The 21,347-nt window shown below is 42.0% G+C and overlaps 5 protein-coding genes across 5 annotated transcripts; 2 read left to right on the plus strand and 3 right to left on the minus strand.

Moving 5' to 3' along the window:
• Nucleotides 1–1,467: 1,467 nt before the first annotated feature.
• Nucleotides 1,468–3,678, minus strand: AK88_01563 (uncharacterized protein; the record flags this gene model as incomplete). Its single annotated transcript, XM_012479198.1, has 6 exons — nt 1,468–1,784; nt 1,962–2,777; nt 3,035–3,073; nt 3,178–3,207; nt 3,372–3,470; nt 3,660–3,678. The coding sequence occupies 6 exons, from the start codon at nt 3,676–3,678 to the stop codon at nt 1,468–1,470; spliced, it is 1,320 nt and encodes a 439-aa protein (XP_012334621.1).
• Nucleotides 3,679–7,276: 3,598 nt separating this feature from the next.
• AK88_01564 (uncharacterized protein) lies at nt 7,277–8,995 on the plus strand (the record flags this gene model as incomplete). The annotated part of the gene is made up of 1 exon (XM_012479199.1): nt 7,277–8,995. One exon carries the CDS (start codon nt 7,277–7,279, stop codon nt 8,993–8,995), a length of 1,719 nt encoding a protein of 572 aa, XP_012334622.1.
• A 786-nt stretch (nt 8,996–9,781) lies between these two features.
• AK88_01565 (uncharacterized protein) lies at nt 9,782–14,447 on the minus strand (the record flags this gene model as incomplete). Its single annotated transcript, XM_012479200.1, has 2 exons — nt 9,782–9,884; nt 10,015–14,447. 2 exons carry the CDS (start codon nt 14,445–14,447, stop codon nt 9,782–9,784), a joined length of 4,536 nt encoding a protein of 1,511 aa, XP_012334623.1.
• Nucleotides 14,448–15,634: 1,187 nt separating this feature from the next.
• Nucleotides 15,635–17,135, plus strand: AK88_01566 (uncharacterized protein; the record flags this gene model as incomplete). The annotated part of the gene is made up of 5 exons (XM_012479201.1): nt 15,635–15,971; nt 16,087–16,230; nt 16,442–16,612; nt 16,782–16,900; nt 17,085–17,135. 5 exons carry the CDS (start codon nt 15,635–15,637, stop codon nt 17,133–17,135), a joined length of 822 nt encoding a protein of 273 aa, XP_012334624.1.
• Nucleotides 17,136–17,341: 206 nt separating this feature from the next.
• On the minus strand, nt 17,342–20,686 carry AK88_01567 (uncharacterized protein; the record flags this gene model as incomplete). The annotated part of the gene is made up of 1 exon (XM_012479202.1): nt 17,342–20,686. The coding sequence occupies one exon, from the start codon at nt 20,684–20,686 to the stop codon at nt 17,342–17,344; it is 3,345 nt and encodes a 1,114-aa protein (XP_012334625.1).
• Between the last annotated feature and the right edge of the window lie 661 nt (nt 20,687–21,347).

Raw genomic sequence — 21,347 nt, forward strand, 5'->3', positions numbered from 1 at the left:
CACCATTCACTCATTGTAGAGCAATCCTTAAAAACTATTGTTATTTTTGTTTTTTATCATTTCGGTTTTGCATGCAACGTGGGTGACGGTAGGTACAGCTAGGTTGAAGAGTCTACCACACTATGCGCGCGTTTCTGTGTGCGCCCCAGAGTTGCACATATATAAAGCGAAAAGTGGGAAAAAACGGAGGAACTAAAAAGTGATATTTGCCCATGTGGATGACGAGTACTACTACTCCTCCTCACCCTTCCCACCCAAGATATTATTAAGTGCCCCACGTCGTGAAAGAGAGAAAACGTAAAGGCATATATGTTTTATACTATGCTCATGTTGGAGGGTTAACCTGTATATGTACACGAAATTTGGGTATACTTGAAGGAATACCATACAAATCCGGGTGCTTATTTAACTTATAAGATGCAATAATGTCTCATGTGAACGAACCTTTCCACAGTGACTAATCCTTTTTTCTCGTTATCCTTTTTTCCTTTCTGACGTGGAACCCTAATCTGAATCACAATCGTACATATGTACAACACACAGTGCTCTCTTTTCTTCTGTCCTTTAACAACTCTTACGCTTCTTTCCCAGTTTGTAATATGCCCACATGGGTGAACACTGAGGAAAAGTGCCTTCCTGGGGTGTCCTCAGAAGTCGTAATTACTAATACGGGGAAGGCGCGCAATGACCAAGTGCAGGTCTTCCCCCATTTTCTCATTCTACATTCATGCCCATATATAGGGGAATGGCTCCACGTTAATGTACAAGCGGTTGTGTTCGTGCCACATGTTATTCCTCCCCCCATCTGCATCATTGTAGCAGGATGGGGATAAAAAAAAAAACGTTTGCAGCACTGCGTGGCACTCCGTAGGGGTATAATTTGGGGTGGGTAGGCAACATTGCTCATCCGACTGCTATACATGAGCGTTAATCTTGGGACATGTAAAAAGGAGTAATACACCCCAACAGGGTAGACCCAACGCAAAACGCCTGTTTCATGTCCGACTGGGCATGCCCCTTTTTTTGCCGCTTTTGGGATCCTCCCCTTAAAAATGGGGCCCTGTGATATGTCTACACGGATTTGGGGCTGTTCGATATACGCCCCAATCCTACAATAAGATATTACTTCTTCGTAATTTTTTTAAATCTTCTCATTTGATCGGATAGATTAAAGCATACCTGCGCAGATATGTGCACATTACCCACAACGCAACGCGTAATGGCAAGGGACAATTACAACTAGGATGGAACAATGGTCAAAACATCATGCATTTTTTCCCAAAAAAAAAAAAAAAAAAAAATTAAAAATACAAAAAAGGGATTAAAAAAGATCACAAAATATTTTCTGGCGAAGGGAAAAGGAGAAGTGCGTTTTTGCGCCGGGTTAAAAGTGCGCATGATGCCACACTACAACATCGCCATGTACACACAATACAACGCGCACAAACAAACTGATCGAAGGGGACACTAAAAATCCACCGTCGTGCTGAATATCTGCTCCCCCAAATTGACATTGGACAATATTGGGAAGGGGGACGTTTCTTCAATGTCGTCAATTTCGGAGTAAACTAAAATTTTCCCACTAGGGTTGTTCGAATTGTTATATGTATAATTATTATATTTGTAGCATGCCTTATCCACATCCCTGCTACTGTTAGCGTAATTCGCCACTCTGGAGTAGCCTGAATAGTTCGCACCTCCAATGCTGCTCGGAGACAAGCTTTTGCTTAGGCTCTCCGTGGAGGTGCCTACGGTGTCGTTGGTCCCGTTCTGGGCTGTCTCATCTGTGTGTGGGAGAGGAGAGAAGAAAAAAAAAATAATGAGATAAAGCATAAGAACGGGGGGGGGGGCAAATAATAAGAGCTGTTAACATAGGATTTGCGTTGTATTGCATTGCACAAAAAATATAACGCGCTGAACACGCAACGTGGGATAACTTTTTTTTCCGTAGATAAAAATACTGGTGCTCTCTGCGAAGGAAAGCTTTTTGCTGTCTCGATTTTTTAAATGCCAATTGGGTGACAGATGGATGGGGGAGTATTCCTTCCGTTCGATATTTTTAAGTAAGCAATTTATCCTAGTGGAACCATTGGCATTATTTTTACTCTTCAATTTGTCTTCCTCATTTATGAAATTATTTGTTATATTGTAGTCAACCATTTTGGTTTGTGTTCCTGGAGGACACGAATTGGGCAGAATAATTTTTGGTATATTATACCCCAAGTTCAATTCGTCTACATTATTACCTTCAAGCTGTTCGTCATTTTTTACTTTCTCCCCCTGGTGCTTTGTAGACACATATTGTTTTTCTTCTTTGCAGTTGTCCACTGGAACAGTAGACAATAGTGTGCACTCCTTCGTGGGAGACTTATCTTCGTCATTCAATTCGGTTAATAAATTTATCTTGTTCAAAAAATGGACGTTGTGAATTTTTTTTTTTTTTTTTTTAACAGTGCAACATTTCATTTCGTTGTGTTTTTTAATTTGAGCAGAAATTTTGTTTAGCATTCTAGATATGCTATTATTTTTTGCTTTGCTTTTTATTTTATTATTTTTTTTTTCTTCAAGTGTGCCAATGATGTTTTTAAAAATATTCTTGTTTACATTATTTCCCATGTTTGAATACAATAATTCGATTTTTTTCTTTAAAATTTTTATGAGGGAAGACAATTTGAAGTACACAGCTTCGATTAGTATCCTCGTCAACACGTTGATGTCATTTTCGCATATCAGAACTCCGTCTCGCAGGAAGTCCAAAATGTACTCGAACCTGCTTCCTGCAAATGAGTGTACAGCGGAATGGAGCGGTACATAGCGTCCAGCGCGAATGAGCGGCGTATAGGTATTAAAACGTGCACACTTGTCCAATGGAACCATTCCATCAAACGCAGGCATGCATTTACATTATGAACCCACATGGGCTCACATAAACAAGAAGACACAGCAACAAAACGTAAAGGTGCTAATATAGGAATCGCAACGATGGTGTAGAGGTATACACCTTGTCGCTATTCCCCCCTCGTGCAATACAAACCATTTCGGTCGATGAATATTTCCTTCCTGTTCTGGTTGGCTACGCAAAAAAGGGGTGGGTCGTGAAAGAATTAAAAGCTGGGAAAAAAAAAAACACCAAATATGTTAGCCTGTTTAAACTTTTTGTGTATAGGGGGCGCTTACTGTCGAAGTCCGGCAAGGCCTTCAGTTTTTCTGCAAAGGGTCCAAAGGGTTAGAAGTACATGTAGCAAAGACAGCAGCAATATTTACCACTCAGGAAGAGAAAGAAGCAGAGTGCACTTTTACGTCATCCACTTGGTGATACAAGAACAACGTGAACAGTCTTTCTCCCTTTTAGACAAAATTTCCAAATCTACCTAAAACAATTTCACATAGACGAGAATTCCTGTATTTGCAAATCAAGTTGAGGGTCGTCATGTAAATCGTCCCTCCGACATTTATGCTTATGACGTTGTCTGCAGGGGGGGGGGGGTGAAGAATGAGGGAAAAAAGGAAAGAAAAAAACGATATGTTGGTAGGGTGTGATAACACAACAGAACAAAACACGTGTGTACATTAAATGGCGCATATTAGTATAGGCCGAATAAGGCACCTGGTTGGCTGACCAAGCGCAACTAAAGATAGGAGTGGGGGGGAAGACGTACCTCCGCTAGTGGAGTCCATCTTATAAAAAGAGTATGTACTTCCTTTCCCTTTTTGCCTTTCACAATGGGTCTATGTGTTCTTCCAAATGCTCATCTACGCATGGGCAATATGCACATGGGCCTTCCCAAGCAAATTTACAAAGCGGTTGAGGCTATTTGTATGTGCTCGAATGGCCTTCGTCCAGAGGCGAACTATGTGTACTGCGACAGTACAGCGGTTTGTACATATACTTGCACACATATGAGGGATTATGCACTCGCGACAACACCCCAGACTTTCCTTCCCACAATGCGTTCAAGCGGGGGAAAAATGGTTTTCTTAACTCATCGATCTTGTGTTCCTGAGTGAGAAGAAAGGAGAAGAGACGTGGGTCCAGGAAAATCACAGAGGGCACGGGCGCAAAATTGTGAAAATAATTCCATATGCAGTTCTACACTTTTTCTTTTTTTCTATTTCTTGAGATTTTTCAGTAACCCTTGGCCATCCCTTCACAAACCTTTTGTGACATTTCTTTGCTGTACCTGATTCCTGCCTACTTCGCTACACCTGGGCGCGATTGTCAACCATATGGGTACACCACCCGTTTGTGCTCTTTTTACTTATAGAATACTGGTGCGCAATTTTTTTCAGTCGAAAAAATTTCAAGGCACGGCGCAATTGCCTAATCGCGTTCCGTCATTTGCAAAACGCAGCGCTGCCCGCGAGCACTTCAAGTATGCATCCAAGTGTATATAACTACATGTATGTATATACATACATGTAGTTATATACACATGTGTATTTTTTTTTTTTTTTTTCCCCACCGCTGCAAAATCGGGGTTACACGCACCAGTGACGTGGCCTCTGGAATGACATGCGCAACGCGATGTACAAGTTTCCTAATTATGTACACACACCTTTCACACGGCCATCGCAGTTTATAAAAGTGACGCAGCAGAGTGGCCAAGTGACGATGCCGTAATGTGCGCATATAGCATGCCAAGATGGGATAACGCTGTACCTGTACTTTTATAACAATACGAACTTGTACATAGTATCGCTTGGAGAAGCGCTTTTCACGGCGGGGTTCGGGTTAAACGTATGTGTACGAGTAAACGCAGTTGGAATTTCCATCTCTTTCGCGACGCGGTTGAAGTGCCATATTTTTCCAACAGTGTAAAGGTAAATTTCCTTTTTTTTTTTTTTTTCCTCTTTTTTGTGATTTTTTTTTTTTTTTTTTTCCGTTTTACCCTTTTACATCATTTACACCTGTGATAGTGACAAATTTTTTGAAGGCGAAGTGGTTTTGAATTATTTTTTCCCACTTGACGACGTGGGTACCCCCCGTCTGTTCACTTCCGCTGTTTATTCGATCGTTCGAGTGTTCCTTTTGGTTAATAATTTTTTGAATAGCTAAATGGCCGTTTAGCCTGTTCCCCTTTTTAGCGTTGCGTGTTAGCGCTGTGTTTAGTGCTCTTTTTTTTTAACGTCATTTTTTTTATGTGTGTTTTTCTCCCTTTTTGCGCTTTGCTGGAAATACATGTAGAACAGTGCCGCGCGCAATTATTGTTTCCGTTGAGCGCTGCTTTCGCCATCCCCCCACAATCACATGCACCGTGGACATTTGGGCATAAAAAATCACATGTGTGTTTATATGTAGATATGGAGAGGGAGGAAAAGAAGAAAATGGACAAGCAGTCTTAATAATTCCTCCTTAAAATTGCGCGAAATAGGAAAATTGGCATTTCACTCCTTTTTTTTACATTATGTTTGTTTCATTTTATTGTGTTTTTTTTTTTTTTTTTCCCAAAGGGTGAAAAAAACCTGCCTGACATGGCTTCGCTGGAAGAAGCTATATGTAAAACACACATTACTACCTTCAGCAGTTTATAAGTATACAATAAGGTCGCATGGTCAGGGGAACTCCTTGTGGAAAAATGTCACTTTGCACATTTGCAAAGAGAACGGATTTGTCATTACAACCGACTTTTATCCTTTAATAACGCAAAATGTAAAGTGTTAAATGGGGAGAGGAAAAAAAAAAAAAGACCTCCATTTGTTTCCAACAATTTTTTTTTTGTTTTTTGTTTTTGTAATGCCATTTTTTCGACAAGGGCAAGTAAAAACTGGCATAAATTTCACATAACAAAAAAAAAAAAAAAAAAAAAAAAAAAGGAAGTTTTTTGTAAATCTCTCATTCATAAATTACACCTTTTAAGCATTGTTAAGCCAGGAACTCGTTTATTTTTTTTTTTTTTTTCGGAAGAGGATAATTTTACAGGGATATCATTTTTGAGCAGGATGCGGGAACCTTCTTTCATGTAAAAAAAAAAAATGTACAGAGAAAATATATAAAGGGGACAAAAAAAAAAAAAAAAAGGAATGAAAAAAAGAATATATATATTTTTTTCTTTATATATTACATTTGCTTATTTCTCAGTGATGTGCATATACAAACGCGAGTATATACATATAGCAGCATATTACATGCGCTCAAGGCGCGACCATTTGTGTGTGTAAAGAGCTCATAGTGACATGGCTCTGCAGTAAAAAAGCATGACATTAAGCTAATTGGCAATGCCAGGATTAACGTGTACTTTATGCACTGCCCATTTGATGTGATCACGGATCTGCAATAGGAAAATAAAAAAAAAATTAGGGAAACGACATTTACAACTATCTGTTCATTTCCATCTATTTTGTGTCATTGAAAAAGTTAAAAATGTATATTCGCAAAAGCGTGCATGTACAAAAAAAAAAAAAAAATATAACAATAAAAATATAATATCCCCTACACATGTATATAATTCACGCATGTCATTTTTTTGTTTGTACGCTTTTACCTGTTTTTCTATTTTTTTATGTAGAAAAACGAGAGCTTTTTGTAACATTGGCTAAATTGCCAATAATTTTTTCTTAAATGGAAATTCTACAAACTTGTTAAAACAAGGGGGGATCCACTGGGGAAAATAATAATAATAATTAATTCAAATTAAATTAAATTTAGTCAAAACAAGTACTGTCAAATTAAGCCAAGTCCAGTGAACCAATTTTGTTCTTCTGTGCACAGCGTCGTAAGCAACATTCTATATGGCGCCTAAAACCCTTGATGCGTAGAAGCAGCTAAGTCGTAGTTACGGTTATAATTGCCTTTCTGGGAGTTTGTGATTTTTTTTTTTTTTTTTTTTTTTTGTTGTGCGCCTGCAAAGGTAGGAAATTAAGCAAGGCGAAAAATAAAGCCTATCTATATGTTGTAGAAGGGTTCGTAGGATAGAACATATAGTGAGAGAAGCATATGATTATTATAGAAGCAGCCGACGGAGCCAATCTAAAGAAAAGGTAACTGCTCTTCATTATACGAAGTGTAGGTACGAGACAGCGCCATACATCCCCTTTTCAATACGTATGAACACAGCAACACGCATAGGGTAGGAGAAGTAGAAAACCTACTATATAGAATAGGAATGATCCGGAGGCACTAATACACAGTAGAGTGATATACAATCGCTCCACGGCCAAAATCGCCCATTCGGTTGTTTCAGCGTATGGGCTTATATACATATAGGCCCATCGGCACATACACGTAGCTGGAAGCTTCCGCACCGACAGAGTATCAGGCCAAAAAAAAAAGAAAAAAATGGATACCTCAGACTCCTCTACAGACACAAAAGTAACCATTATGTCGTACAATGTTCAAATGCTGTCCGTTCCTTTGAGCAATAAGTTAAATTTATCGACCAGACAAAATGCGGTAATTGATTACATATGCTTCCTGGATGATCTGTACGACATAGATATTCTTGTTCTAAACGAAGTGTTCACAAAGAATTGCTATGACGTGCTTACCAAGGGAAAAGTGAAGGATAAATTTCCGTACCATACTAATGTGATTGGGAGCAAGTGTGAGGAGTCTGGGAGGTGTAGCACCTCCATCGTGCAGGTCGAGAACGGCGCAAGGGCAGCCCCAGGGGACCTGAACAGGAAGTTCGTCATCACGAAGGTGGCACCCTCGGAAGTAGCCACATTAGGAGAAGCCACTCCAAGGGAACAGGAAACGTCGTCCCTTAACTCAAGTGACACAAACCATAACGACCAGGAGGAAGAGGATGAGACGCTAAACCTGGATTCCAGTGACACGGACAACAGGGAAGATTCGGGGTGCATTCTATCGTTCCACTGCGGGCTTGAAAGGGGAAAAAAGATAAAGGGAAAGCCAAACCATCACAATTTGGAGGCGGGGACGAATAGTAGGGGCGGGCATAACGACAAAGAAGCACAGTGCAGTGAAACGGATGACGAAATGGCCATCCAGGGGGAAGGGCAAAATGTGAACTTGAATAGTAGGGACGCCGTTGGCGCAGACAAACTGAGCGATAAGTCGCATACTCTGCAAAGCACCAAGGGGGACAGCAAGAAGGATGGTAAGTTGAGCATACAGGGTAGTTACCGAGCAGATGGAAATTTGCGCACACGGAGTAGTTACTGCACAGATGGTAATTTGAGCACAATAAGTAGTAACAACGCGGAAGGGGCTCTCACAAACGCCATTTGCGACATTACCAGCGATGCCAAAACGAGCATATCTAACAGTGTGAGGAATGGACAAAATGTAAAAGAGCAAAAGGGGGACGATAGGAACAAAAAAAAACAGCACAATGCAGCGAGCAGCTTCGATTCTGTATCAGGGAAGACAAAATTTTATCAAATCCTAAACGGAGGAGTCATCGTTTTTTCCAAACACCCCATTATGCAAAATCACGCATTAATATTTAGTGATTGTAAATTTCCAGATATGTTTTGCACAAAGGGTGCAATTTATTTAAAATGTTTTGTTCATAATAAACCAGTGAATGTGATAGCGACTCATTTGCAAGCAGGAGATACAAGTGATCAGCAGAATTGCAGATGGAAGCAATTGAATGAATTGAGCAACTGGGTATATAATGGAACACCAAGTTTTCATATAAGAAAAAATGAACCCCTTTTTTTTGTTGGTGATCTTAATATTAGGTATGATTTAGATAAATTATTTTTTGAAAAAGTACTGTCCAATGGTTGCTTAAACAGCTACGTGACGAAGAATGCACTCGAGACGACCTTCGATTCATACCTCAACGACTACTGCATGCATATGGAGCGTGATTACTCCTTTATATATAAGCACACGTTAGACTACATATTGGTAAGTAGCGACTCTGATGTGAAGACCCTCGTACCGCAGACAGCTATTCAAAAGGAATACAAGCCAATTAAGATTATAAAATCGTTCCTGGGCTTTATTCCTTACAAATGTATTCATATGCATCACCCTAGTGACCACTTCCCCATATATGCCACTTTCAAAATTCCGAATTAGTGGTGAGGCAATTCACAGGTGCACCTTCCCTCCACACAAGAGCATACACACATGCACTGTCCGCCCCAGGGTGTACCGATCTAATCGTTTGCCCCCAAGGGAAAATTGTACCATTTGTCTTTCGCGCGTCGTATTGTGCACACGGCGCGCATCTCATGTCTGGCATGCATCCACTTCATTTAATAAGAGCTTTGCTCTCGTTTGACAGTCTAATTAGTTCTACGGCAACGTCCCCTTATTATTTGATGATTTTCCCCCCTGTTGTTTTGTTACACGTGGTGCAACTGGCCCCATTTTGTGTCCATCCATCCGACTCTATTCCATTCTATTCGTTTCTATTCGATTCGATTGTTTGCTTTTTTTTTTTTTTTTTTTGTCATTTCTCAACACGTACGGATTACAACCCCTTTTAATACTACCACCAAGTAAAACGATTTACCTTTTTCGCTTCGCTGCAAGAAAAAAAAACCGGAGCCAAGTCCGCAATTTTTTGAAACATCACAGGAGAAATTAGGACAAAGGCTGAACTGGAGGGGTGCCTTAACAAATTTAACATTAAAACGAGTTGGTCACACGTGGGTTAACTTCAGCAGGGGGGTACAAGACGTACGGCTCCTGTGTAATCCTCCTTATTTCAAAATAGGTGTCGCAACAATGACGCGGCTGTTTTGGAAAAATATTTCTTTATAATGCGCCAAGGGGAAAAACGTAAAAAAAAAAAAAAAAAAAAAAAAAGTGCACGCGCAGATTGGATACCACAAATTGTCTTCCCCTTTTTTGTTCCCTTCACAAATTGCCTTTTTGGTGGAAAAATTCGAGCAGCCTGATAATGTAGAGGAAGCGCAGTCCTTGGTTGAACTCCGCGGGGGCCTTCATCTTTTTCGTGTTGCTGCGGGGGGGAAGAAGGGGGGGGGCGGTAAATTGAGTGGGACGTGGGGCAAGCAAAACATAAACGAGGAAAGGGAAATAGAAACGGGTGCAAACATCCGGCGCGGGAGAAGCGATTCTGCTTGACTCACTTGAAGAAGGACTCCAGCAGGAATAGCACGTTAATGATGATGTCCGTGCGGTTGGCCGCGGACTCAATCTCGTGGTGAAGAAGCTGCTGCTTGTCCACGTGGGGCAAGCTGAGGAACGAAATCTCGGGGATGTTCTCATCGGAATTCCTCGTCTTGAAAAAATCACGAAGGGTGTTTACAAAGACATAAGACAAGTGAACAATGGCTTGGAAGCTACTTCCATTGGGGAAGACAAAGCTGTTAATAAGAATGTCATAAGTGATACAATTTTTATTTTGTAAAACATCTGTTGAAGAAGAATCCGGGTTGCTACTCCTGTTACTTTTTATAACCATTAAAAATTTTCCATAAGAAGTAAAAAATGGTACAATAAAATACGATTCGTCTAGTAAGGAGGAAGAAAGGTGATCAACAAAGAGTTGGTGAATTTTATTCTCTTTAATAATCCTGTGGCATGTTTCTTTTAATTTTAAAAAATCCACATGCCTCACAATTTGAACGTTGCAACAGTATACGCAGGGGAACTTAGCCAAATAACTATTATTCAATTCGCTTTGAAAAACGAATTTTTTTTTAAGTACATTAGAATAATTGTAATTCAAACAAGCGATGAACATGTTTACACATGGCACAGTGGGTACTGAGTTGCTATATAAGCTTTGAATGTGAAATAAGACTTGCTTCTTAATTTTAAATTGGCGAAAAAATAAGCTGCAGTAGGGAGGAATATCTTTGTCCAGCTCGATGTAGTATGAAATGTGTGCTAATTTGTCTTGCACATTTTGTTCATTGAATATTTCTTTAATCGATTGAAATAAGATGTGGTAATTTTTTAGTGGGACATAGGAAATGTATTTTTTTTTTTTTTTTTTTTCTCCATTTGTTTTCTTTTCGGAATCTTCACTTGAGAACGCCTTCCTCAGGAAGAAGCTATTTATCACGTTGTCGCCGCCGTAACCGCTGTCACTCCCCAGGTGGTAGTCGTTGAAGCGGTTTGCCCCTACACCGCTCTCCTTCTTTCTTCTCGCCGTTGAGATATTATTTTCGTTTAAATAATTTTCAATCCCCGAATTGATAAAAACAAATTGACTCATATCTTTCAGCTCCCTTTTCAATTCTTTAATTTCCTTTACGATGGAAAATATAATCGCCAGGAAAATTCTATACGCCCTTCTCAATTTGTCACATTTGAATAGCGCTATTTTTTGTTCCCACTCGTTGGTGTACTTTTCTTTAAACTTTTTGTACTTTACCAAGTTACTTAATTTTTTCACCTTGCTGAGGAACAGGTCTTTCTCCTGCGCGTGATTTTCCACAGTGCATTTTTTGTCACACCGCAGTAGGTTCCGCAGGTACTCCGCGTACCAGCCCCTGTCCTGGTTGCCTCTGTTAGACTTGAGGAAGTGCACGATGTGATCGTCGTCCGATGCGGCGTCCGCTTGGTTACACTCTTCCTCCTCTTCTTCTACTTCTTCTTCATCTTCGTCTTGATCGTACTCATCTTCCCCTGCTTCATCATCTTCCTCCTCGTCGTTGTCCAGTTCATCGGAGTCGTCTTCCTCATCATCCTCATCATCATCATCCGCACTCGAAATGGAGTGGTCATCCTCTGGGGTGTTCGCATTGTCCGCCTTCTCCGATTGGCTCACTTGATCGTTGAGTTCCACATTTTGCGCCTCCTCTGTACGCTGTTTTTTTTGAGGAGGTTCCAGGGAGCCATTTTCCTCCTTTTGGTCCTCCTTGGATGAGATTTTCTCATTTGCAGCGTCTTCCCCATTGACACACTCACCAGCACTTTCCCTTTCCGCGCCATCATGCTCACTCGTACGTTCGTCGAGCTCATCTATAGGGTCCACCAACTGTTCTCCCTGGCACCCTACAACATCATTGCCTTTGCCCTCACCTGCTATGGAAATCAATCCAGTTCCGCTTTGCTCGCTGATCTCTGCCTCTCCATTAGGGTTACTACTCCCCGAATGCAGCCCTTCCGTTGCACCTCCCTCATTCTGCATCTGTCCTGGGGAAACTCCACTCTCTGCATTGTCCACTAATTTGTTCTCATTCTCAATTTGGGATTTATTGGGTTCATCGCTCTCCATCAAACTTTTTGAAAATACTTCTGCTCCGCTGTTTTCTTCTGTGAACGTTTCCAACTCGTTTTTACCATCATCGTTGACTTTGTCTTTAATTGTATTTTCCTCCATTTCGTTACATTCGAGTGGACCCTGTTCATGCGGTTCGCCCCCAAGTGCCGCGTCCACTTCTTCACCATCGTGATTCTCCGTTTTGTTCACTTGACTCATTTCTGTCTCTGGGGGGCACAATAAAATTTCTTGTTGGGACTTCTCCTCCGTCGCTGCTCCGCCATCCTCGCCTTCACATAGGTGATGGTAATTCTCCTTTCCGTCATTCTGTTCAATGTTCTTTTCCTCCATCATGTCGGGGTTGTTCGGTAGGTCCTGCTCAGTTTTGTCTTCATTGAGGGGTTCCACTTGCGCATCTTCCTCTTTCTCCCCAGCAGTGTCTTCTACTTGTGACAATTCATCATTCGCCTCCTCACTGTTACTCTGCTCCTCTTCTGCAGACGACTGCGAGAGGGAGGAGCTTGCCGAGCTTTGTTTTCCAGAATGCTCGGTAATAGGGGCCATGTTGCTTGGCTCCTTAACAGTAGGGCAGCCCTGTTCTAGGTGGCTGTCAACCGATTGTTTTGCCTCCTCTTCGTCACAACTGGATTGGTCACTTTTGTCTGCTTCCCCCTCTGCGTTGCTTCCTACGCGAAGAGTGCCGTTTTCTGTTTTTCCAATTTCAAGGTGATTAGTTTCTGCGATCTCCTCATTGATCTCCAATTTGGGTAGGCTCTGTTCAGCAGGAAGTGTAGTTCCTTTTGGATGCTCATTCGCCTGCCCATATTTAAATAAATTCGCGAAGAAATTCTTTATGTTATATCCCTTTTGCGCATGTTCATTTGTGTTAACAAGGTTGGAAGTTTGCTGATTGGGGTAGCTGCGGACGGATGGCATTTCCCCCTTCAGTTGAGGGTCTCCCTTGGCAAGGCTGTACGAGTTGTTCTTGTGGAGAAACCCAAGAAAAGGATACACCTCGGACTTCATCGAAAGGGAATTTTTCAAAATGTGTAGACTACCGGTTCTTGAATCATCATATGTTCCTGACTTAGTGTAATCACTTTGGTTGTAAAGTACAAGAGTGCTTTTCCTTCCCAGGCTTTTTTTGCTCAATTCAGTGCTGCTCTGTGCGTGAATAATTTCGCTCGGAGCATAATCACTTGGGGAGTATTTCTCCTTGGAGGGCTCACTCCTGCTATACTCGCTAATTTCCGTCATGTCGCAAAACAAATCTGGGATTTTACAAAACTCATGGAATATTTTTTTATTACATTCATTCATAGAGATGAAGAGCAATTCTTCGTGTGACTTTTCCTTCTTAAGTTCCTTTAATTTATTTTTAATCTTTTCTACCTTATCGGAATTAATTTTCCTTGTATGCGTTATCCTTGTACTTTTCCCACTGGGACAGGTCTGATTGAAGGCCCAACAGTTGCATCCATTATCTACGTCATTTACAAAACAGCAGTAGCAGTTTTCTACAAATGACGCAATTTGCTCATATATTAAAATGTCCTTCTCCATATGTCCACCCCTCCCCTTGATGGTCTTTCCATTCCCCAAATAATTTAACACGTTTATTATATCGACAAAGTAATAAAAGTTTTTTAAGTTTGTAAAGAATATTGCATTGAATATAAAAAAGAAGCCACACTTGTCATTTACAATGGAGGAGAAAATGTCACTTAGACTTTTGTTGTATTTTTCATTGTCCTGAAAATTGTACTTTTGAGCGGTGCCATTTTGAGCGGTGCCATTATGTTTGATACCATTTTGGACGCCGCCATTTTCTGCGCCCCCCACGGGAGGGAGACCCATGTCGCCACTACCATCATCCGTCGTGTAAAACTGGTAAATACAAAGTAGCGATTTTAATATTTCCAAATGATGGAACGTCGTCGACTGATTTTTTCTTTCTGTCTGTCCCGCTTCTGCATTGTGTTCATTTGAAGTGTCAGCGAATTTCCTTTTTTTTGTTTTAACATTTTTGTGTTCATGTGTGTAGCGCTGGGCTTCGCCTCTCTTCTTGTTCATCATGCTGATGATTGGACGCTTCCCCTTCTGCTCGCGATGGTCACCCCTTTGAATGCTCATCTTAAACATGTTAAACTGTGTGTATAGGCTATTTATTTTATTGTATAGCCAGACCTTTCCGTATGTGTACTTTTCCAAGTTTCCCTTTTTGTTTTTTTGCGTTACGAGAAAATTTGTCTCCATCGGATTGGCTTCATTTTGCCGGCGTCCTTTGCACTGGACGGCCTCATTCGCCTTTAGTTTTTTTTTTGAGGGGAACGGGCTTCCTCTCGCCATGTTTATTTTTGCGCTGCACACCTGGGCGATTCCGCCAAGTCAGCCCACACAGGGGCCGATTAGCGATTATCAATTAGCGGTTAGTGGCTACGTTATTGCAGCTACATACGTGCCGCTGCCCATTTGCCTCTTCGTAGCTGCGCTTTTTTGTGGACCACACGTCTGAGTCTCTGGACACGTGGAATGTGGCATGCTTAGAGCGGAGGGGATGGAAGGGCCCTCCCAGCTACCTTCAAGGGAACCTTCCTGCCCCACGCGAGCGCGCAGTTTTTGTCTCGCGGAGGCCCCTCTGCCAATTTTGCGCACAAAAAGGAGTGTGCCAGAAGAAGGCGCGAATGCGCGAGGGCATGAAAATGTGCATGCTTAGCGGCACGAACAAGGGTTACAAAACTGCGCGGTGGGAAAGCTACCCATTGACAAAACTGCTATTTGATAAAATCGCCAGTTGCAAAATTGCAATGCTTGAAAGGAGCCATTCAAGCGGATGGAACCACATGGCACAAAACGTGTGCAGGGTGAAAGTTGACCCAATTTGTTAGCAACATGAATTTTTTTTTTATTATTAATTTTTTTTTTTTTTTTTTTTTTTTTTTTTTTTTTTTTTTTTTTTTTTTTTTTTTGTTCGCTTTGATTTTCCGCGTGTGCTCTTCCCAAGGGTCACATATCCGTGTTGTACCACAACTGTGGTATTATTCTTACAGCATACCGCTCTACTCTTTAAGGGAAAATATAAAACGAATTGGTAACAAAAAAAACAAAAATTGAGATTTATCCCCAATCGTGATTTTCTTTGCCATTTTCTGCATTCCGTTGGGACGGCTTTCTGTGGTTTTTCCCATAGTGCATGCACTACAGGTGTGTACGCACATACCAGCGTGCTGTTAAGCAACCCGTGGGAAATAAGCAGGAGTGACAAATGAAATTTTTGTTTTAACCGTCACCACTGCGAGGACATGTCCACACACAAGGGTTTATGTTTACATGCCAAACTACGCACACATGTGTGTATGCTAGTAGTAACAATTTGTAAGCCGCTACTTGCCGCTTCAGCGTAAAAAAAAAAAAAAAAAAAAAAAAAAAAAAAGACGACTGCTTCGCTTGACCCTCGCAAGATTCCCTTTGAATGTATAAGACCCCCCCTCACAGAAACAACAATATAGTTGCTCTTGTTTTATATCCTCCCGAAAATGAAGTTAAACGCTGCAGAGAAAAAAACCCTTTTAGAAAATCTCACAAATAGGATGATCAAAATAGAACAAGCTATAGGTAGCATAAAATTTTATGAAAAAGGAAGCGACGCAAAAAGGCTTCGTAAAGATGGGACATCATTTGGTAGTGGCGTAAAAACAGTCGAAGGTAGTAGAGAGAACAACAATATTAATAAACCTATTGTTAGTTTTGATGATGACCGTCATGACCACCATGACCACTATGGTGATGATGAGGAACAGCAAGCTGAACAAAGCAGAGAAGACGAAGAGGACTACAATGAAATAAGGTCCCGTCTGGAAAATGTGTCGACGGGTTAGAATACCTGTGCCAATACTCAAGTGTAGTCATAAGAAAATCTCATTATGTTGCACACGCGTAACGCCGCGTTAATGTTATATATAATTTTTTTTTTTCTCCCAACCCGAAGATCTCCTGGGTACGCACAAAGAGGAGGTTGTGGAACTGATTAAGAAGCACGGGCACAAGAACAGCATAGCTGTTCACATTTGCACCATCAAGTTGATTCTGCAGCAGATCGCAAAGGAGTTCTTCCATGACATCTATGCCCAATGTAATGCTTAAAAGGGGGCAAAAAAAAAAAAAAAAAGGGAAGCAATGGGGATTACACCCTCGTGCCTCTTTTGCGTCTTTCGCACCATTCATGCATTCCTTGCAGGTGGAAAATACATTTTCCCCACATTGATTTTTACACTGTGGAGAATCTTCCTACGAATTGGCCTTCACCTAACCGTACCCCACTTCCTCTCCTGCCCCCTCCTCAGACAACGACTTCTACATCTACATCCACAGCAACAGTATCCTTGACGTGTACAATACTTTTGAGTACAAGCGGAACATCATTTTGTCTCACCTGGACTTCATGAAAACTTACAGCCAGCAAGTTCAAAAAATTATGCAGCTAAAGGAGCACATAAACAGCTACAAAATATCGGGTAAGAGTGTGCCTGTGTGTCTACCTGCCGTCTGTTTGTCTGCCTGTGGTGGATCCGCCTCCGCCCCGCGCGTGGCCAACGTTGCCAACCCAGTTGTGCCATCCTTATGATCATTTTGTTTTGTTTATATGTTATTTTCTTTTTTTTCGACCCCGATTGACGCCCCCAGAAGCGGAGGTACACCTGGAGAGATTGCACAAAATTGAACAAAAGAACGAAGCCCTATTTTCGCGAATTTCCGCAGTGAATGCCGCCCTGGAGGACGTGGCGTATAAATACGCCCTAATGGTAGGTGAATGGAGTTAAAATGAAAAAAAAAACATTTCTCCAATTCCTTCTCCGTCCGATCTAGGCGAGAGGGTGAACATAAAAAGGTAGGCACGAATGCGCCCCCTCTCACTCTATATATATATATATATATATATATATAACACACGACTCACACACCCACTGCGGGTACTCCTTCACGCAGATGCAGGCGGCGTCCCTAATAGTCTCCAGACACAAGCCAAATGTATCTTAAGGTGACAAAAAATTGGTGAAAAAGTTGTTGCGGGAAAAAAACTAAAAACGCGTCGTGCGCAAAGACAATTGGCCAAAGGGGGGCTCAGCTAAGCTTTTGCGCCACGTGGAGGATCAAAAAGGGGTAGCGCCCTGTTGGAGCAGTTGCGATGAATGAACTGCTCATCATGCAGCTACGAGGAGCGCACCGCTTCGCTACGAATCCGCTCATCCCTGGAGCAACTTGCGCATCGATGCGGTGAGGGCGCCCAAACCAATGGCAGTGAAGAAATTTACGCAAAAGCGCATATCCTGCGCATTGTCGGTCGGGAATAACCCACTCATAAAGGGCGCAATCGCGGGGTGATTAATTTTGTGATAAAATGCCTGCATGCCTAAATTGTTTGTCAACTCCTGCAGTAAAATTTTGAGGAAAATTCTCGTGGACGATGTAGTGTCTTCCTCAGAAAGTTTTATGTTGAGGAAAATGCTCCAGGACACAGCATCCGTGTATAACAAATGAGCAAATAATTTTGCACAGTTCCTCAATTTTGCTGTCTCCAATCTATGAGCAGTATTATAAGAATTCTGAAAACACTTTTCGAAATTTTCCTGGTATATACTTTTCAGCTTACATAGCCTTTCTGCCTGAAGGGCATAGAATTTTTGGAACGTTTTTTCCATGCAACAGCAGTCGATAAGCATATTGCAAATTTCTATTTCGTATCCTTTTTTTATGTTTAGTTTTAATAACTTGTGAACACATTCTTCAAAGCTAAGAGAGGACATGATGGAGAGGTAGACATTTTTCCTCAAATTGATGAGGTACTGTTCTGTCATGTCGGTTATTTCTTCTTTGTCCTCATCCTCCCCATCATCGGCCTCATTTGTACCGCCACTTTTTCCATCCGTGCTATCACTGTTGGAGTGCGCCCCGCCTTGGTCATTTTCCGAGTCCGTGCTACTTTCATCGCTACCCTCGCTGCCACTATCGCTTCTTTCACTTTTATCACTTTCGTCGCTTCCGCTCCCTACACTCCTTGCACTCTTTCCTTTCCTTCCCCCGCCAGAGGCATCACCGTGTAGCAACTCATTGGCAATATTGTCCCACTCGATATTTTCCTCCTCGTACTGCTCATGAGGCACTTCCCTAAAGATGTTCAGCTCCTCCTGAGTATCAAATGTCTCATCCAGAAGGTCAATTTCGTGTACAATTTTCTCCTCTTCATCAATGAGATCTAGATCCTCAAGGACGGTAGGAAACTCACGAAAATAATTCTTCCTATAAGTCCACAGCTTTTCAATATCATATTGAGTTTTTATATTAATTTTTCCCTCTTGTATAATATCCTTGAGTCGATCGAAAATGATATCAATTCCTTTGCGACATATATTCATATATAGCTGACCAACCTCTGCTAGAAAAAAAGTACACACTTGTACAGAGTCGTTTGTTATGTTTTGCAAAAGCAAAGAGCATAACTGAAGACCCACGATTTCATGAATAACTCTTTGGTTAATCATATGTGCAATAAATTTTACACTATTGAGACAAACAATTTTGTCGTTTCTTTTGTAGGACCTTCTAAAATGTAAAATGATACGCTGTATAGTCAGTAACCCTATGGTTGGAAATTTTGAATTAATGATGCATAACAGAGCTGCAAAGACATGAGTAAATGCTGGGGAGCTTAGTTGTGCATGGATCAGTGCACGACTGAATATGCCTTTCCCTCGGATCAAATTACATTCAAATAATTCGTAACATACATCTCCTATATTATCTACATTGACCTTATTCACTATGTTATTAATTTTTTTTTTTAATTTCATCCATTCTTGCTTTTGGTAGAGGGCGCTTTTCTTGTTCGTTACTTCCTTCTTCAGCCTCTCTAACTTGAAGGGCGGTATGTACACTCCTCCTGCCCTTCCTATATCCTCCGTCGTCACGTTCGCAATTTTCTGCTTTGCGTATTCGATTAAGTCTTCGTTAATTTCGAGGTTTCCGTTATCATCCTCCGCGAACGGGTCGTAGGAATCCAACGGGGGCTGCGAGTGGTTGCCCATCTCCGCTGGGCGGGGCTTTCTGCGACCGGCTTTGGCCCCCTTTTTCCGTTTCCTCCCTTCATCGGAGCTGCTCACCGAGCTGCCATCGGTACGGCTGCTACCGCTGCTGGCACTGCTAGCACTACTGCTGCTCTTCACCCTGGTGCCTTTCCCTCTCTTCCTTTTTCTCCTGTCCGAGGAGCCTCCGCTGCTGCTTGTCCCATCCCCGGAGTCACGGCTCCGCAACGCTTCATCTGAGTGAGTTGATGCACCGCGTTTTCTACGCCGTGGAGACGAATCCTGCCTTCCCCGTCCCCGTAGGCTTCCCGAGCTGGATGATTCCGACCGCTCATGCCTTCTTCTTTTCCCCTTCTTGGGCTCTTTATCATCGTGTCTTTCCTTTCTCGCATGCGACATGTGGTCCTTCCCATCCTTTTTTTTATTCCTCCCTGAGTCATTACTTTCGCTACGATTGGACAGTTGTCTGCTTTCGACAGTGTCCCCCGAGCTGGCGGACGCGCTGCTCCTATTTTCTCGCTTATCGCTTCGCCTCTCATTAGGTCGAATTCGTTTTTTCACCTCCGACCTTCCGCTGGCATTGCTACCGCTGCTGCCACTACTGCTGTTGCTACGATGTCGCTTCCTTTTCCTATTCTCGTTTTTCACTTTTTTTTTGTCCAGTTCCTTCCTCTCGTGTCCCTCATGACTTGATGTGTTTTTATCCTTTGCTCGCATGCCCCTTTTGCCTCCTTTAGCGTCTTCCCTATGTTGTCTCCTTTTCTTCTCATGGGGCTCCCGTTTATCAGGATCCCCTGACGAAGCACTGCTCGACTTATTTCTCCCCTTAATTTTGTCCTTCTTCGTCTCACTCATCTTGTCTCTGATGTCTCCTCTTGCACTGCGGACACTGCTGGCTTGTGAGTCGGCTTCATCGGTTTCATCCGCTTCTTCCCTTTTGTGGCGATTCCCTCCCCTTTTTTCTCTCACACAATTGGCACTTCGCTTCTCCTGACTTCTTCCTCTACGGCCGCTTCCACTACTAACAGAAGCGGAGCGAGCGCTCAAACTGGGGGTGCTGGGGCTTCTCCTTTGGGACGCCTTGTCCTCTGAATCAACGCTACTGTATTCCCCCCCACTACTGGAGTGGTCCATTTTTGCCTTCTTCCTCCCTCTCATTCTTGCTTCCGAACTGGACTTCCCTCTTCTTGGGGAGGACGCAGCACTGCTACTAGTGTAATGTTCATACGAACGGTGTGGAGATTTTTTTTTTTGAGTTATCCTTCTGCTTTTGACTCGTTTAGTTTTGTTATGTGATGTGGCACTTTTCCTCTCCCCTTCTTCCGATTCATCAGAGGAAGACCTACTTTCTACGCCTCCCCTTTTTGTCCTTTCCCCTTTACTTCTATCATCATCACTAGAAGTAAATGAGGATTTTCCTCTCCGTTGTTTTGCCCCTTTTGTTCTGCTGTGCTCTTCCCCGCTACTATCACTTCCCTGCCTGTTTTTCCTGGAATCCTCCTTAGGCATTTTTTTGGGGCCTATTTCACTTCAAAATTGCTAAGTACTGTTGTATGTTTTAACTTCCTGCAAGTTTGCTTTCCCCAATTTGGGATCAACAAAGCTTTTCTTTTATTTTCATTCCTACCCACAGCTTCTCCCCTGCGTGGGGAAAACGGAGCAGTGAATCGAGTACTGTCACGGAGGACACGCAGGTTCATGTTTTTTTCTTTCCTTCCGTTGGGGGAAAAAAAAAAACACTTCCTCAATAGCTCTACTCGATCGGCATGTACTAATAAAATGGGAAAACTACTCCTCACGAAGGTGCGCGTCAAATGAGCGACAAATTATTGGATTCTGCCCCCCTCCTCTTCACAAATCAGGTAAGCCTACTGGCAAAGGTTTACGCGTTGATAATGCGATCGAATTTTTCTTTACCCCATTTTTGAGAATATATTTTTTTCGTTCCCTTTTTTTTTTTTTTTTTTTTTTCCCGCTGTGCCATAAATGTTAGAAAAGTTCCGTTTCAAGTGCGCGGTTTGGCCTTTTATTTTTAAAATTTTTTTTTTTTTAAATATTTAAAATGGATATCTCACCAATTCGAATTAAAAATTTACAACGGTAACACCCATGGAGACGTTATTTTGAGGCATCCATGGGGGTGAAACACCGGTTCCGTTGAAGGGGAGGT

Source organism: Plasmodium fragile, assembly GCF_000956335.1.
Source record: "Plasmodium fragile strain nilgiri unplaced genomic scaffold supercont1.14, whole genome shotgun sequence".
In the NCBI taxonomy this organism is placed as follows: Eukaryota; Apicomplexa; class Aconoidasida; order Haemosporida; family Plasmodiidae; genus Plasmodium; species Plasmodium fragile.